This window comes from Tursiops truncatus, chromosome 2 (assembly GCF_011762595.2).
Source record: "Tursiops truncatus isolate mTurTru1 chromosome 2, mTurTru1.mat.Y, whole genome shotgun sequence".
Classification (NCBI taxonomy): domain Eukaryota; kingdom Metazoa; phylum Chordata; class Mammalia; order Artiodactyla; family Delphinidae; genus Tursiops; species Tursiops truncatus.
Genome location: NC_047035.1, coordinates 54,712,210 through 54,728,400, shown reverse-complemented (window position 1 = coordinate 54,728,400; position 16,191 = coordinate 54,712,210). Strand labels below are relative to the sequence as shown.

The 16,191-nt window shown below is 37.6% G+C and overlaps 2 protein-coding genes across 7 annotated transcripts in view; one reads left to right on the top strand and one right to left on the bottom strand.

Moving 5' to 3' along the window:
- PRPF39 (pre-mRNA processing factor 39) overlaps window positions 1–922 on the top strand; it is a 37,385-nt gene extending 36,463 nt beyond the window's left edge. For all 6 annotated transcript variants that reach the window (XM_073800518.1, XM_019923963.3, XM_073800519.1 and 3 more), the window contains one exon: window positions 182–922. In XM_073800518.1, the coding sequence (XP_073656619.1) occupies window positions 182–238 (57 nt within the window). In that variant the 3' untranslated portion in view covers window positions 239–922. The remainder of the gene's footprint in view (window positions 1–181) is intronic.
- A 313-nt stretch (window positions 923–1,235) lies between these two features.
- On the bottom strand, window positions 1,236–15,724 carry FKBP3 (FKBP prolyl isomerase 3). The gene is made up of 7 exons (XM_019923967.2): window positions 15,567–15,724; window positions 13,046–13,147; window positions 12,366–12,473; window positions 5,579–5,714; window positions 5,020–5,087; window positions 3,362–3,459; window positions 1,236–1,576 (listed from the first exon to the last, which is right to left on the bottom strand). Exons 1-7 carry the CDS (start codon window positions 15,672–15,674, stop codon window positions 1,522–1,524), a joined length of 675 nt encoding a protein of 224 aa, XP_019779526.1. The 5' UTR covers window positions 15,675–15,724; the 3' UTR covers window positions 1,236–1,521.
- Window positions 15,725–16,191: the final 467 nt, after the last annotated feature.

Here is a 16,191-nt window from a genome sequence, read left to right as displayed (position 1 = left end):
TTAGAAAAAACAACTCTGCTTTGGTTGCAGATTGTATAATACATTGTCTTGTGGTTAAGACTTGGAATTTCAGCAGTGAACACATGCTTGTTTTCTCAAATATACCTGCTTTAATTACATTTTTATATATAGAACTCAGCCATAGTTCTTGTATGCTAACATGTTTGCTTTTTCCTTTCAGTACAATTATCAGAATCCTTGGAATTATGGACAGTATTATCCTCCCCCTCCAACCTGATGGGAAAATTAAATATCAGATGGAGTGTGTGAAAAGTTTGAAATTATTTTTTTTTAATGAGGGATGTAAACATAGCATAAGCTTGTTGTATTTGATAACTTGTCTTCCCTGTTTCTGTGTAACATGATTTGTTCAGTAATAGGGGAAAATGTCACTTAGTAGCTTACCACAGATACTATTTCCTACCATTTATAAAATTTACTTTTTATTGGAGAACTATTTTTTTGATTTTTGCATTAAGTGGTCTAGAATTCTTTTGCAATGCATTTGCAATAGAGTTTTGTAGCCTTAAGGGTAGGGAAAAAAAACTGACTGCAAATCATGTCAGTGTAGTACAAGGTTCTGAAAATACATAAGGGCTGGCTATTAAGGATTTACCTCCTCCTTAAAAAAAAAAATGGCTTTTTAACCTTTGCTGACAAGATATTGTCTGTGTGGTTCAATTATCGTTGTGAATTTGGATCAAACAGCAGAAGATACTTATTAAAATACTGTCTTGGAATAGAGATTATAAATGAGGAAATGGAATGTTTGCATCCCTTTAAAAAAATGAAAATCATATCAAAACTTGTTTCAGGAGACTTTGTATTTGGAATATTCATGTTAAAACTTGTGAGCAAGCTTTCATTTTGATCAAACTGATCATCTTCGTTTTTGTAATAAAACTGAAGACTCATCCAATAATTGTTACGAATTTATTGAGGGGGGGAAATCACCTAATAATATTAACTTTATATTCACCAGTATTAGTGGTTTATTGGTTTTGAAGTATACTTTTCTTGAATTCATCTATTGTTGACAATTTATTAGACTTTTTAGCCTTTTGCTTCCTCTCAATCTCTATGCTTTTGCCTTCCTTATACACAAATATTTAAAGATTTTAAGATGATTGTCTCTGGCAAAGCTGTCCAGACAATTTTACTGTTACTCCCAGGTTTGACGAAGTCTTAGTACTGGTTAACCTAATCAGAACATGAATATATTTACACAACACAAATCAAGACATAGGATAAATTTTTATTGAGCCTTTTAGTTTACAACATGAGGTAAAAGGCAAGTCAGTTCTCTTTAAGTGATATTCTACACAGCTGTAGTAAAATATTTTAAACTTCAAGGATTTATAATGGATTACATTTCTTAGAAGTTGGGGATCAAGTAAACAAGTTCTAACTTAACTTCTTGAATTTTCCAGTTGACTCTTCCCTTAAAATAGTAACCAGTTCTAATGAGACACCTAAGTTTCTTCAAGGCTGTGTTTTATTGTTGCTGATGCCTTTACTATTTCAGTCAATATCCACTAATTCCACTTCAAAAATAAGTTTTGCATTTGGTGGAATTCTGTTGAAGAAGTCAAGGTAAATTTGATAAAACTTGCCTCTCCCCTTATTCCCCTTAGTGTAAATTAGAATTATGGGACTTCTCCGGTGGTGCAGTGCTTAAGAATCCGCCTGCCAATGCAGGGAACATGGGTTGGAGCCCTGGTCTGGGAAGATCCCACATGCTGCGGAGCAACTACGCCTGTGCACCACAACTACTGAGCCTGTGCTCCCGCGAGCCACAACTGCTGAGCCCATGCACCACAACTACTGAAGCCCACATGTCTAGAGCCCATGACCTAGAGCCCCCACCACAACGAACAGCAGCCCCTGCTTGCGGCAACTTGAGAAACCCCATGCACAGCAACGAAGACCCAACGCAGCCCAAAATAAACAAGTTTATAAAAATAAATAAAATTAGAATTATGTGTATTGGATACTGGTAATTAACTCCAAAGGGAGGGCTTTATAGTTGACTCAGGGGCTAGTACATAGGAACCTAGAGGTTCCTAAAAGTATTTTTGTGAATGGAGGTCATAACCTGTCAATAAAGGCTGACTAGATAAATTCAGCTTGAACTAGGATCTTCCTCTCTAGTACTGCCAAGTTAGCCACTACTTGATGAAGACTGCTACTTAGTATGCCCCACACCTGCCCCAAGTGATTTCAATCTAGCTGATTGTATATGTTACATTAAATCAAAGTTCATATGAGGTACTACCTGATATTTGCTGTGAATTTTCAGATGTTGAATTCAGATAACAGTGATTTTTATCTGACTGGTCTTGAGATACTTCACGAGAGGGAACTGCAGTTGGTCACGGGATTTCGATAGGCTGAGAAGAAGGCTATTATATTCCCAAGTAACTAATTGATAAGTCTAGAAAGGACTTCCAATTTTTTTATCCCCAAACTTAAGTCTGACTGGTCCAACTAGTTCTCTGGGAATGGAACCAACAACTAAACTACCTTCCTACTTAGCTATTGGATTGTTTTGGTCGTAATAGACTGGAGTCATGGGTCTTCTTTTTTTTTTTTTTTTTTGTGGTACGCGGGCCTCTCAGTGTTGTGGCCTCTCCCGTTGTGGAGCATAGGCTGCAGACGTGCAGGCTACGGACGCATAGGCTCAGTGGCCGTGGCTCACGGGCCTAGCCGCTCCACGGCATGTGGGATCTTCCCGGAACGGGGCACAAACCTGTGTCCCCTGCATCGGCAGGAGGACTCAACCACTGCGCCACCAGGGAAGCCCGGCTCTTCTTTTTTTTTTAATGTTCACAAATTGGGCCTATCAGAAAAGTACTGTCACTAGTTGTAATCACAAATGCGTACACTATGATGTTGGACCTGTGGTCTCCTTCATTTCACAACTGGTGATCCCCAACGTGTTCCATTTCTAAGCTTTGAGTACCCAATTAATTGCCTGAAATCATATGGAAGCATAAAATTACCATGAGCCATATCTGAATCCTACAGTTTGCTACAGTTGTTTGTATTGAGCATCTTAACTCCTTTAAATAAACCCTTCAAACATTAATAGCTTTTCAAAGATGGAAACTTAAACCTCAGTTTAGGTCTTGAAAATTAAGAGCTTATAGGAAGAAAAAAAGACTCCAGCTCAAGTTAGAATACTTTGTAACATTAGAAAATATTGTGTATATTGGAGGTGTTGACACAAAAGCATCTAAATATCAGGAAGACTGGTCTGGACAGGATCTCTGACCTAGAGGTTAACCTAGACAGCATTTACATACCTTCAAGTGATCTTTCTTAATGATTTTTCTTTTAATTACAAAGGAAAAAAGGATACTTAGCATCAGGCTGTCCTTTCTTTCCATAAGCCCATTCTGGTTCAATCTCCAGTCGAGCCTTTTCTCCTTTACTCATAGTCAAGAGTGCTTCATCCCACTAAAGGCAAGAACATAAAATCAAAACTAATGATACTTTACAAAAGCATGCAAAGCCAGAAGAAAGGCAAGATTACATACAAAGCATTCTGTTACAGGATTTCATGTCCTAAGGTAATGTCCTTGGGTGAGAGTCTCTAAATCTGTCCTTTATTTCCTCAATGAAAAAAGTTAAGGACACATTAAACAATTTTCTAGTGTAAATACTTGAACTTTTCAAAAATGTCATTTTGTACAAATTTGGATCTTAAAGCCAAATTACCAAAAACAATATGATGCAAGGATACAGAATATATTACTAATATCATATACTCTGCTGAAATGTAACAATTACATAAAGCTCAAATGATAGAGATCTGTCACATACTGGAAATTAAGAGTATGGTTGACTAGAACAAATTTACCAGTAAACATTTTAGTTACAGAAACAAAAATAGCTCAACCTGATATATCAACTTGGTATAATCAGATAGTAGTTAAAAGTGATTTTCAACTAAACCTTTAGTTTCAAGATGTTTTATATTCTATTTTGGGCTCTGGATATGATTGAACAATATTTTAGGTCTTACCACAGTACAAAGAATAACACATTTAGGGTCCTCATAACTGCATTTAAATAGGCATTTTGGTTATTAATATTTGACATCCTGCTGTTTCATCTCCTTTTGTACTGTACACTGCAATGGTCAGTACAGCTTAAGCCTAACTTCCCCTTTTTTCAGAGTTTCCTTCTGTTACCTCTCACATGTAAGGGTGGGTAAAGGCATACTTAACATTTGAAAGATATTTTTGGTGTTTGAGCCTAAATTGTGAGAGGTGAGAGGGCCACAGGAAAGACTCCTAGAAGTTTCTATCAGTACTTTAGTGGAACAGATATTTTACCTTTCTGAATCATGTATAAGTGGTACAACAGCTATTTAACATTTTATAAGAATCAAATTTAGAAAGCCAAACATTCTGGCAATTACTTTACAAAGAAAAAAATAATAAAAGGGGCAGGCATGGAAGGAAATAATATTTGAGTCTCTATTATGTGCTTTAAGTTATACCTATTTAATCTTTTTTTTAAAAAAATTTATTTATTTTTGGTTGCATTGGGTCTTTGTTGCTGTGCGCGGGCTTTCTAGTTGCGGCGAGCAGGGGCTACTCTTTGTTGCAGTGCGGGGGCTTCTCGTGCAGCACGGGCTCTAGGCACGCGGCCTTCAGTAGTTGTGGCACACGGGCTTAGTAGTTGTGGCGCATGGGCTTAGTTGCTCCACGGCACGTGGGATCTTCCCGGACCAGGGCTCGAACCCTTGTCCCCTGCATTGGCAGGTGGGTTCTTAACCATTGTGCCACCAGGGAAGTCCCCCACTTAATCTTTTAGCAACCTTGAGGTAGGCTGTACTGTCTGAGATCCAGAGAATGTAATTTGTGCCAGATCAGTTAGCAATGATAACACTTGATTTGTGAGACTCGAAAGATTGTTTTCATTCTATTCTCAAACCTAATTCTTTATGTTACCATACCACAAGTAGCGTGTGCCAGAATATCTACTGGTTCGTGGCCAGTTTTTACTTACTCCTCTGATAACTTTGCCTATCCCAACCTTAAAACTTAAAGGCTTGGCATTTTTCTTCTTCTTCGAACCTGTAAAACAGATTTTCTTTATAGTTAATAATGAAGTTAAGTTCCAATTGAAAAACACAGTGATTTAAGTCTTTAAATTGATTTCAGAACTTACCATGCTATGCATCTGAAAAGAAATAAAAATTCAGAAAGCCAAGTATTTCATCAAGAAAATTTTGGATGTAAAAATAATTATGGTCTAAAGTAGGGAGACGGAAAGGACCTATATTTACACCATTAAAATAACACTATTCTGCCTTTTATATTAAAATACAAAAGCCGGAATTTGGGGCATTAACAAAGTTTAGACTAAGCTTCCTTATTTTTTGCTTTTCAGTGACCAAAAGGTCTTCATTTACACCCAGCCAAGTAGTGAACTGAAAACCTTTTACAAGTAAATCACAGGTGTAAAAGACTTCCGGAAAAAAAATGACAGCCAAGAAAAAGGTACTGCCAACACAAATATCTGGCATGCCCTAAAGCCAAAGAGATAAGATTACATTTAGACTTACTCGTTTGAATATTAGTATCAAAAACAGTCCCATCCTGTAGTGTTCCTGTATACCAGCAGTGAACAATATCTCCCTTTTTGGGAAAGTTGGTTTTATCTCCTTTTTTAAGAACAGATTTTGTATATTTTGGTGGACCCTAGAAACAAAAACAACACACACATAGAGTTGTTAATTCATGTCCTTTTTTTAGAAGGATGACAAAGAGAATACTTATACAGCCAACTGTGACCTAAGTCCAGTCACAAGAATTTCACAGATTTGGTAACAAACTATTTTGCCTCTGGTTCACCACTGAGTTAAAAAACTCACTATCTCATTTCAAGTCTGTGATGAGAATATTAGTAACTAGCACACCTATAATTTCAAATAACTTCCAGCTTCTTTGGAAACCTATGTTCTTTTGACAAAGAGTAATTATTCATCAAACCATAAAATGAATCCAGTTATTTTCCAAGGTTAGAAATATCATTACATTTTAATTCCTATAAAATTATAAGGCATTAAATCATTGTGACATCTTTTCAAAGATTTGAGTTGTGTTAGCACCAATAATTGGCATTACTAAATATTTAAATTATATCCAATTAGAATAAATACAAGTAATATTGCATCTGTTCCTGGACTTGAATTGAAAATAAGTTCACACAATGAATGGAATTATCTATAGAAATTACCATAAGAGGCATATTTCCTAGAACAAAGCAGGATTATCAGGGTCTTTTTTTTTTTTTTTTTAAAGCTAAGGGTTAATCTAATCATTAGGAATCAATGAGAATCAAAAGAATCAATTTCTTAGGTAAACTTAAGAATATATAGAATTTTATACTACAGAACATTCCAAATGTTTTACAGAAACTAACTCTCCCTTATGAGGTAGGTACTATTATTATCCCTGTTTTACAGATAAGGAAACAAAAGGATAGAGTGGATAAGTAACTTGCTTAAGGTCCTAGAGCTCCAAAGTGGCTGTGTAGGATTGGAAACCAGGCAGCCTGGTTATAAAGCCCAAGCCTTAACCACTTTACTACCTCTCAAGCACATATGGAATGTCAGGTGTTAATACTAGTCATTTTGTTATGTCCATTCATTTAACCATACAGCAACCTGGCAGTTCTTTCCCCATCTTTTATAGAGAAAGTAGTGAGGCCTGGATAGGGTATAAAGCCCTATGCAATTCAGAGTCTTAAGGATTAGAACTTTCAGCTAAAGCTAGGCTGCCTCCCTAAGTCAGAAGAAAGTCACATCTATAGCTTGAATACAAAGTGTATTACAAAAGTAAGCATTAACTTTCTTCCTGACCCATTACAAGCTTGTTTTAGTGAGACGTTACTTTAGAAGTTTACTGCTAGTAGTGTAAACTGGTGCCATCTCTTTGGAATGCAATTTTAAAATGTTAAAAGTATGATAATTCTCTTTATACAGATATATACTCAAGAAGTAATTTGAAACTTAGGAAAAAATCTTTATGCAGTTATTCCATACACTATTATACATAATGGCAAAATAAAACCACATATTTATGGTAATATAATAGTTTTTAGTAATGTGGAAAAATTCTTATAAGATTACAAGAAAAATCAGTAGAAAGTTCTACAGTAAAATCTCAACTTTTCAATAAATATACACAGAGAAAATATTCAAAAATATTCTGAAATGTTAAACATTCATTTCTAGGTGTTGGAATTATGTTTTCTCTATCCTTTTCTGTTATATCAGAAAAATAAATGATTTTTAAGGAATATAGTTGACTTGACAAAAACTGTTAACATATATCCCAAATTTGAAAATAATTTTAACTTAAAGCATTTAAAAGCCACAAAATGAGGATGACAATATACGTATATTATGTGAGAATATCAGAATATCAAGACTTTATTAAAGAAATTACAGATAACTATTGAGTGGATAAGGTACGATTAGCAAATAATAGCCACATTTTAAAACTTAATGTCGGGCTTCCCTGGTGGTGCAGTGGTTGAGAATCTGCCTGCCAATGCAGGGGACATGGGTTCGAGCCCTGGTCTGGGAAGGTCCCACATGCCGCAGAGCAACTAAGCCCGTGCGCCACAGCTACTGAGCCTGCGCGTCTGGAGCCTGTGCTCCATAACAGCAGAAGGCAGCGACAGTGAGTGGCCCACGCACCGCGATGAAGAGTGGCCCCTGCTCTCCGCAACTAGAGAAAGCCCTCCCACAGAAACGAAGACCCAACACAACCAAAAATAAATAATTAAATTTTTTAAAAAAACAAAAACACCAATGTCATTCCATTATTTTTCCCTTTGTTGTACCACGTTGCTTGGGCATGTTGTGTTACCTACATTAGAGGTCCTAGTATAATGCAAACACAATAAATTGGTGGCTATATCTCAGTCTTAACAGTAAAGGCGCAATCTGCCTACTTGGGGCCTCAATTTCAGTGTTTCACAAAGTGTCTTTTATGGATCACCCATTCCTTGGCATTGTTGGAAGAAAAGGGCCTAATATAATTAAGTTTGGGAAATACTGCATTCAAGTTAAATATGCCTCTCTTGCATAACTTCTCAGAGCTAATTATGCATTAGCTAATATACACTGTGAAACTTCAAGTAGGAGACACAAGGTACAGCTTTTGATGACACATGAAAACAACATGGAACTTCTGGGACCTATAAAACACACTTTGTAAAATGGTGGATCTCATTTTGGGTTTCATTGCAAGAACCTGATTGCTTCATGGTGGGAGGTCAGATCAGTCCCAAGCTATTCTGGAGTTAATGTGCTTGAACGGACCTGGCTTTTAGGTAATTTCCTGGCTTTGCAGCAATTTCTTAGTCCAGAGTGAGGAAAAGAACTACATTCCTGAGACTGGGTCTGAGCTAGAAACTTCTAGACACAGATAAAGGAACTTTTGAGAGTAATCATCATAGCTGCAATTAACTAGATCACGGCATAGCCTCTAAAAATGAGAGTACAGTTGACCCTTGAACACTTTGGGTGTTAGGGGTGCCAACCCTTCCTGCAGTCCAAAATTCATGTATAATTTATAGTTGGCCCTCCCTTTACATGATTCCTCCGCATCCATGGTTCTGCGTCCGCAGATTCAACCAACTAAGGATTGAGGGTCATGGAGTACTGCAGTATTTACTACTGGAAAAAATCTGCATATTATAAAGGACCCATGCAGTTCAAACCCATGTTGTTCAATGGTCAACTGTCTATTACATAATTATTCTCAATTCAAGAAATATTTGAGCATGTTCTATATGTCAGGAACTAGAGATACGCAGCTGAGCTGGCAGACGTGGTTCTGGCCCTCACTCTAACAGAGAATATAGGTGTGTGTTAGGAGACCTAAAGAGGAAGCACAGGGTGCCAACATGAGAAGGACACAGTGACGTACTCCAGTATAGGCTATAGGCTGGGAGAGGGTTCTCTGAAGTAATGTTTACACTGTATCTTGAAGGACAAAAGAAGGTCACTCAGTAGAGGAAGGTTTACAACAGAGAATAGCATTTTCATAGCAGGGAAGAGCATGAAAATAGTAGTCTGCAAGGTAAGAATGAAAAGAGAATGGTATGAGATGAGGCTGGAAAGACATAACACATGTTAAGAATCTGGGTTTTTATCTTTAGGTCACTGAGCAACCAATTACCAGTTTTAAACAAAGAAGTTACAAAATCAGATTTGTGTTCTAAACAGATCAGTTTGATCTAGTTGAGGAATGGATAGGGAATCAAAAGTGGAAGTGGGGAGACTTGATAGGAAGAGGTTAGTATAGTAGTCTAGGTCTGCTGCGGTGCCAACATTGAGGATGACAGAAGATGAGCAGTTTTGTGATATATATATGCAGAATCAACAGACTTTGGTGATGATTATATGTAAAGAAGTTATGATGGATGAATCTCAAGTTTTTGGCTTGAGTACTTTTACAGTCACTTCTGACGTCTGAGTGTGAGTTCCTGACCTAACTTATACTTTCTCTCCTGTCCAATATTCATTCATACTTGAAAACTTTCCTCAACACTATTTAATACATAATAGGTAATAAATATATTGACTATGACTGATTTATTTAAAGTCTAGTAACAGCTATTAGACAAGGTTCTCTGCATTAAGATGAATAAGGTAGAGGTAAATAATATAGATAACCATGTGCTACAGAAATTTTTGGCAGTTATGTAAAGTCTGGGATGGTAAAAATTTCAAAGGAAGCGATGAGCCGATGACCTGGGTCTTGAAGGGGACAGAGAACTGACAAATAGGGAAGCTGAGAGGAGAGACACACTAAGCAAGAAATAAAAGTATGGACAGTTTAGTAGACAATGGGCAGACATCTGTGACCGAAGAAGAATATTTCTATAGAAGTAGTAAATACGGAGCTGGGCAGGGGCCAGATATTGGAAGGTTTTGAATGCCAAAAATGCAATCCAATAGAAAAACAATGAGTCACAAATGTAATTTTAAGTTGTCTAGTTGCTGCATTAATATCATTTCAACATGTAATCAATATGAAAATGTTGAGATATTTTACATTAAAAAATCATATTAAAACTTTGAAACTGCATATTTTATACTTAAGGCACATTTTAATTCGGAGTGGCCACAAAGTGCTCAGCAGCCACGTATGGCTAGTGACTACTGTACTGGACAGTGCAGCTCTAGACAGTATAGAGTTATTGAAGATTTTTGAGTAGGGTGCAGTTTGCAAAATATTTTAGAAAACTTATTAGAACAGCCATTTTGGGGCTGAATGATGATGAAAGAGAATGAAGGCAGATTAGTGACTTTTCCCACACTCCAGGTCTGAGGCCTTGGAATGCTTGAGAATCAAAAAGGAATGGATGAAGATGTGAAAAAGAAGATGTTTGAGAGCCTTAGATCTGAGGGAGACATGAAAAGGAAAAAGAAAACCAAAGATCAGAGAACTTTTAAACTGGGAAGAAGAGAATGGTTACAACTATGTATGTTAATATTTTGGTAAAATAGAACACAAGAGTATACAATGAGAAAGGAATAAGAGAAGGTTGAGAACTTCTGGAAAAATGTCAAGTAGTTTATGTGGATGGGGAATTGAGTGAGGGATAGTATGAAAGCTGCTGAGTAGCAGTGAAACTAGAAACCATGCCTGTCTGATATTAAGCTTTAATTTATACAAAGCCCAGTAAAAAGTTTGATGATTATTTTTCTTCACAGTACTTGCTCTGCAGTCCTGAAGCATGAACAGGGAAAGCAGACAGCAGGGACCAGCAAAGTACTGGTCAAGAAGTTACGGAATCTAGGCAGGAAGACAATGAGTACATAAAAAAGAGGGCTCACACTGACCAGTTAAATGAAATGAAAAGACGTTTTAAAGAAAACGATATAGTTTAGGACTCTCACGAAATCTCTCTAAACTGCCTCCAGCCCTTACAGCTTTTACTTTTATTTGTAATGCTCTTTTTCTTAATCTCTTGATATATTATCTGCTACCTCATACGTCCCTTACTCTAGTTTTCTGGAATACTCTTTCTGGAAGATGAACTATGTTGCCAACTGCTTTTGTAAACCTTCTAATAATTATACCTCTATTTACCTTAGTAGCTGCTCAATATTCGCCCACTATATAAAACATTTATCAAATTATTATTATTGTCACTGATACTAACACTGCTAGGAATGAGTGAGCTTAGTTGTTAGCAAGATATTATCAAAAGTGGCAAGATAATAATCAATTTAGCTCTACTGAGGCTTTTCAAAGAGCTGTCCTTAGCTCTACTAAGTCTGTCCATTTACAGAAATAGTTTTGTTTTGTTTTTTTAATGGAGACACTGGTGGAAAAATGTTTTATTTTTTTGAATTTTATTTCAGTTATTTTTTTATACAGCAGGTTCTTATTAGTTTTCCATTTTATACATATTAGTGTATGTATGTCAATCCCAATCTCCCAATTTCAGAAATAGTTTTATCTAGCTCTTCAAACCTTGGTACCAAAATACAAAACCTGGGCTGGGAAAGATGAGACAGAAGAACCCACACCCTGCAGCCAGGCCCGAATTAACTATTTATATTGCCTAGGACACCATGTACATCAGAAAAAGCTAAAAATAATCAAAAGGAAGTTTCTTTCACTCAGTCCAACTTGGCTATAGAATAGGCCCTTAAAATAGCTTTGAAAGCTCAGAAGTTCTGGCCAGACATAGAGGCAATATAAAATACAAAGCTAGGGCTTCTCTGGTGGCACAGTGGTTAAGAATCCGCCTGCCAAGGCAGGGGACATGGGTTTGAGCCCTGGTCTGGGAAGATCCCGCATCCCGTGGAGCAACTAAGCCTGTACACCACAACTACTGAGCCTGCGCTCCAGAGCCTACGAGCCACAACTACTGAGCCCATGTGCCTAGAGCCCGTGCTCCGCGACAAGAGAAGCCACCGCAATGAGAAGCCCGCGCACCGCAAGGCAGAGTAGCCCCCACTCACAGCAACTAGAGAAAGCCCACGCGCAGCAACGAAGACCCAACGCAGCCAATAATAAATAAATTAACTGATTAAAACAAACAAACAAAAAAACAATGTACTGATTTGGCCCTATGAGTGAGAACATGTTTTTTTTTAAAAAAAAAAACTAGAGGTATTTCACAGGAAAGGCTTACTAACTGTAAAGCACTGGTTCTTTTTTCCTTATTGAGTACACCCAAGGGAGATAACCCACTCCATATTAGTGTTTGGCTCACTGAAAGTGGCCACCCCTTATTATGAGAAGTCAGTGCTGTAAAGCAAATACTTTTTCTCAAATTCACATGCGAAATCAAGTAAGAATACATTCTATACATACCTCATCCACAGTCTCTTCAGACTTGGTTTCTTTGGGTTTATCTTCATTAAGCTTCACATTTTTCACCTGCTCAGACACTTTGCTTATACTTTCAGTACCCTTGAAACGCTGTAAGGAAAATGGTCTAATGTTTATCATATTCATGTCTGGCTAAGAACAAAGGAAGAATCTTATATTAAGCATTTTAATCAACAAATTATGAATCTCAAACTATCTCACAAAATAAATTCTGTAATGAGACCCGTAACCTTTAGAAAGACCAATTCAGACTCAGAGATATGAATAGTATTCAATCAATTCCTTAATAAAGATTCTCTTTTTTTTTGTGGAAGGTGGTCATTTCATAGTTAACATATATTGGAGAATTTCTTAAAATTTGCTTTTCTAAAGGCTCAGCCTAGGTCTAACCAAGAGTTTAAATACATTAATGAAATGCAACTTACTTTAGATTTGTAACTTTTCAGTGTCCTTAAAAATCTGTTCCCTTTCAAAATATCAAAACATCCTGCCATATTACAGATTAGCCATGCTAAATGTGATAGTCCATTTATGATTATAGTTAAGAAAAAGTACAGGTGGAAAAATGTCAACATATTCTGCAAATAAATGCATTTAAAGCTTCTTTTTGGGAATAAAATATCTAAAATGATATTTTGGTAATAAAATGTAACAATACTCACCTTACTTTCAAAAAGATGGTTATAGGCTGTAACCAAATGGTCCTTGTTAGCTGTCTTGGCCACATTTTTAATGTTTCCTAATAACTTATGTTCTGCAAGAAACTATAAAGAAAAAAAGCTGGTTAGTCAAAATAATTTCCCTCATGTAAGAAAGGGTCTAAAATTAGCAAATGAACTTTTGAGTTAGAAATTATATTTTCAATCATACTATTGATAAAAGAAATGAAACATTACATTTTATACTCTACTTCATAACAAAAATAAGATTTAAGGAATATTAAAAAAACCATATTGGGTAATTATAAGAAATACTCAAAGATTAGAACTGTAATATTGCATAGTGGTTACACTGGTGTGTACTAACCCTTTTCCCATCATGGAACTCACGGAAGAGCACACTTACACAGCAAGCACATTTTGGTAACTGGGCAAAGCTGCTCCTGGCAGGATGTTACTTGGCCCGTGCCCTGGGAGCCTCTAGCCATGTTGGGTATTAATATCTTGACGTATCTGTAACCCATTCTTGGCACACCCAGAAACACTGTTACACAATGCTGGATATATAGTGTTCAAATGTATAGACTGTGGTGTCAGACCATCTGGGTTAAAATCCTAGCTGTCTGATTTTAGACAAGGGACTAAGCTTTCCTAAAGACTCAGTTTCTGCATCACAGTGAAAGATTAATAACAGCATCTTATGTCAGAGGCTTCTTATAAGGGTAAATGTAATAAACCATTTCCAGTCATACAGTAAGAACTCAATACATATTACCTATTTGATTAATAATGTATTTAATAACTCTAACAGTAGAATTCCATTTCTCTCAAATATAAGACTAAACTGTCAGATGAATACTGAAATACTACTACTGAAATATCAAATCATCAAAATCATGTACCTTCATCTCAAAATCATGTACATGTTTTCCTTACTTTATTCTTCTTCCTTTTCTACTTCGTGGTCCTTGCTTGATTCCTCATTTTGTTACCTTCCCAAAGTTGTCCTCTGGCATCTTTTAATCTTTCTAACCTTCTAATCTTACAATAAAGCAGTTTTTCTGAAACAATCACTATTGCATTTTTCTCTCTCACGCTTAGAGAGAAATGTTCTAAATGATAAAGGCTCATGGGAAAGGCTATTTTGATTAAACAGAAGCAGCTACTTTAGCACTGTTGTGATTTCTTTAGCAAGTTTTCAGAAAGATATCCAAAATATAAACATCTCCATGATATCTTATGATCAATAAAATAGTGACTGTCAAATATAGGTTTACATATGTGAATGAACACTGGAAAATATGCATGTAAAAGATTGGTATATTAGTATTAGTATCTTAGTATTTTGACAAGCCAAGTCTCTTGAAATTGTCCAACGTGGGCCAGTTTTACATTAGATTCCACCTTGGGATGATTTGTTTTATAAGAATTTGATGAATATAGTACAGTTTTGAGGCATTACACGTTAATAAATGATATATCTACTCTATTGTTTCAGTGAAATGTGGATTGGCTTAAGAGAAAATAATTCCACTAAAATAGTAAAATGGTATAAAATGGTGTCTCTGAGGCATGGTCTTTCATTTTCACACTTGTATCCCCAAACACTGAGTACGGTTCTTGCTGTAGATGTTGTATAAGTATTTGCTGATGTCAGAATTATTATTCAGGAGGGAGATTATTGGAAATTAAGTTAAAAACCGTAGATAAACCACATTTAGACCCCTGCTATTTCTGATAAGTGGGAGATGCTGCGGGCACACAAACTGTACAGTTGTTCTGCAATTTAAGGAGATATGAATTATATTAATTTCCGAAGGAAAAGAAGCCGTCTGACAAAAATAACTTGTGACTACGGAGAGTGGTTAAGATGGAGACTGTGCTGAAAAATGCAGGGCGTAAAAGTAGGAAGAATGCCAAATAGATTTCTTGGTTTGTTTATAACAATGGGAGACCACTGTACCCGAAATACTCATGTAACTCCCCTAAATATACAGGTGAAAAGGTCATTTAAAGGATCGATATTTTAAAAGTTAAACAGCAAGACTGTAAAAAAATCACAATTATTAGTGTTCAGTGCTTGGTAATTGATGAGAAAAGCAAATCGCACCATCGTTCCCACCGAAATCTTCACATCCCTTCTCATTTCCCTAACAGCCCACACTCCCCGCCAGGGATCTATCTCACGCAAGCCTCCAGTTCTCGGGCCCCCGTCTCAACCCCCAAAATCTACTGGGTTCCTTTTTTTCACAGCCTCCACCTCACTCAAGCATCTCAGTGAGGTTCTAAATCTGCTACTGCTGCGTGCCGCAAGAGGTAAAGTTGCTCCACCCGCCCAAGTAGGGCCGGCCCGAGGGGCGGGAGCGTGGCTCGGGAGCGCACGCGGGACCTCTCCGGCCTTCCAGGCCACCGGCCGCTGGAGACGAGGGCGGGGGCACCGAGGAATACGGAATGTATGGGCATCTACGGGGGGGTGAAGTGTCCCTCAGCCGCACCAGCCCGGCCGCCCCGCCGCCTCCGGTACCGAATCTGAACCGTGATCCTGCAGAAACTTGATAATGTCCTTCTTAGGGAGCTGCTCGCTGCGCAGCTGCTCCACGGTCCAGGCCCGCTGTGGAACGGCCGCCGCCATCTTCCCCCGCTGCCTCCGCTTTACTGAGCCAGCCCGCCTGGGTTCGGCATCGCCCCGCCCCAGAGGCGTGGCGCGGACCCTGCTCGGAGCTCAAGCGGGCGGGGTCACGGCGCTACCCAGCAGGATTGGGGCCAGTGTTTGAGTGACGTTAAGGCTGTACTCCGCGGGCCTCTTTGTTGAGTCCCGGGTAAAACCGGCCGATGTGGCCCCGGCAGCGGACTACGCAGAAAGCCGCAAGCTGTCAGCTGCTCATAATTGGAACCCTTGTGAGGCGACGACCTCCGATAGTAGTGATTGTTTACCAGCCATTACCCACACTTGTTTATTACCGACAAGCTGCTATGCATTTAAAGTCTTTAATATGTTTAAAGGAAACAAAAGCATTCAGACATCTAATCTCATTTTATCTAGTTCTAGCCTAAAGATTCACATCTGACTTGGCTCAGTCCTTGTCCATCAGAACAACCTATATTCCACCACTTTCCTTTTAAAACTCACACAAATTAAACTAAAATAC

Coding starts and splice junctions, on each gene's coding strand:
- FKBP3 (XM_019923967.2), bottom strand. CDS start 15,674: ATGGCGGCGGCCGTTCCACAGCGGGCCTGGACCGTGGAGCAGCTGCGC. Junction 12,474..13,045: donor ACCATCTTTTTGAAAGTAAG/GTGAGTATTGTT, acceptor TTTTCCTTACAG/CGTTTCAAGGGTACTGAAAG. Junction 5,715..12,365: donor CTGAAGAGACTGTGGATGAG/GTATGTATAGAA, acceptor TTTTGTTTCTAG/GGTCCACCAAAATATACAAA.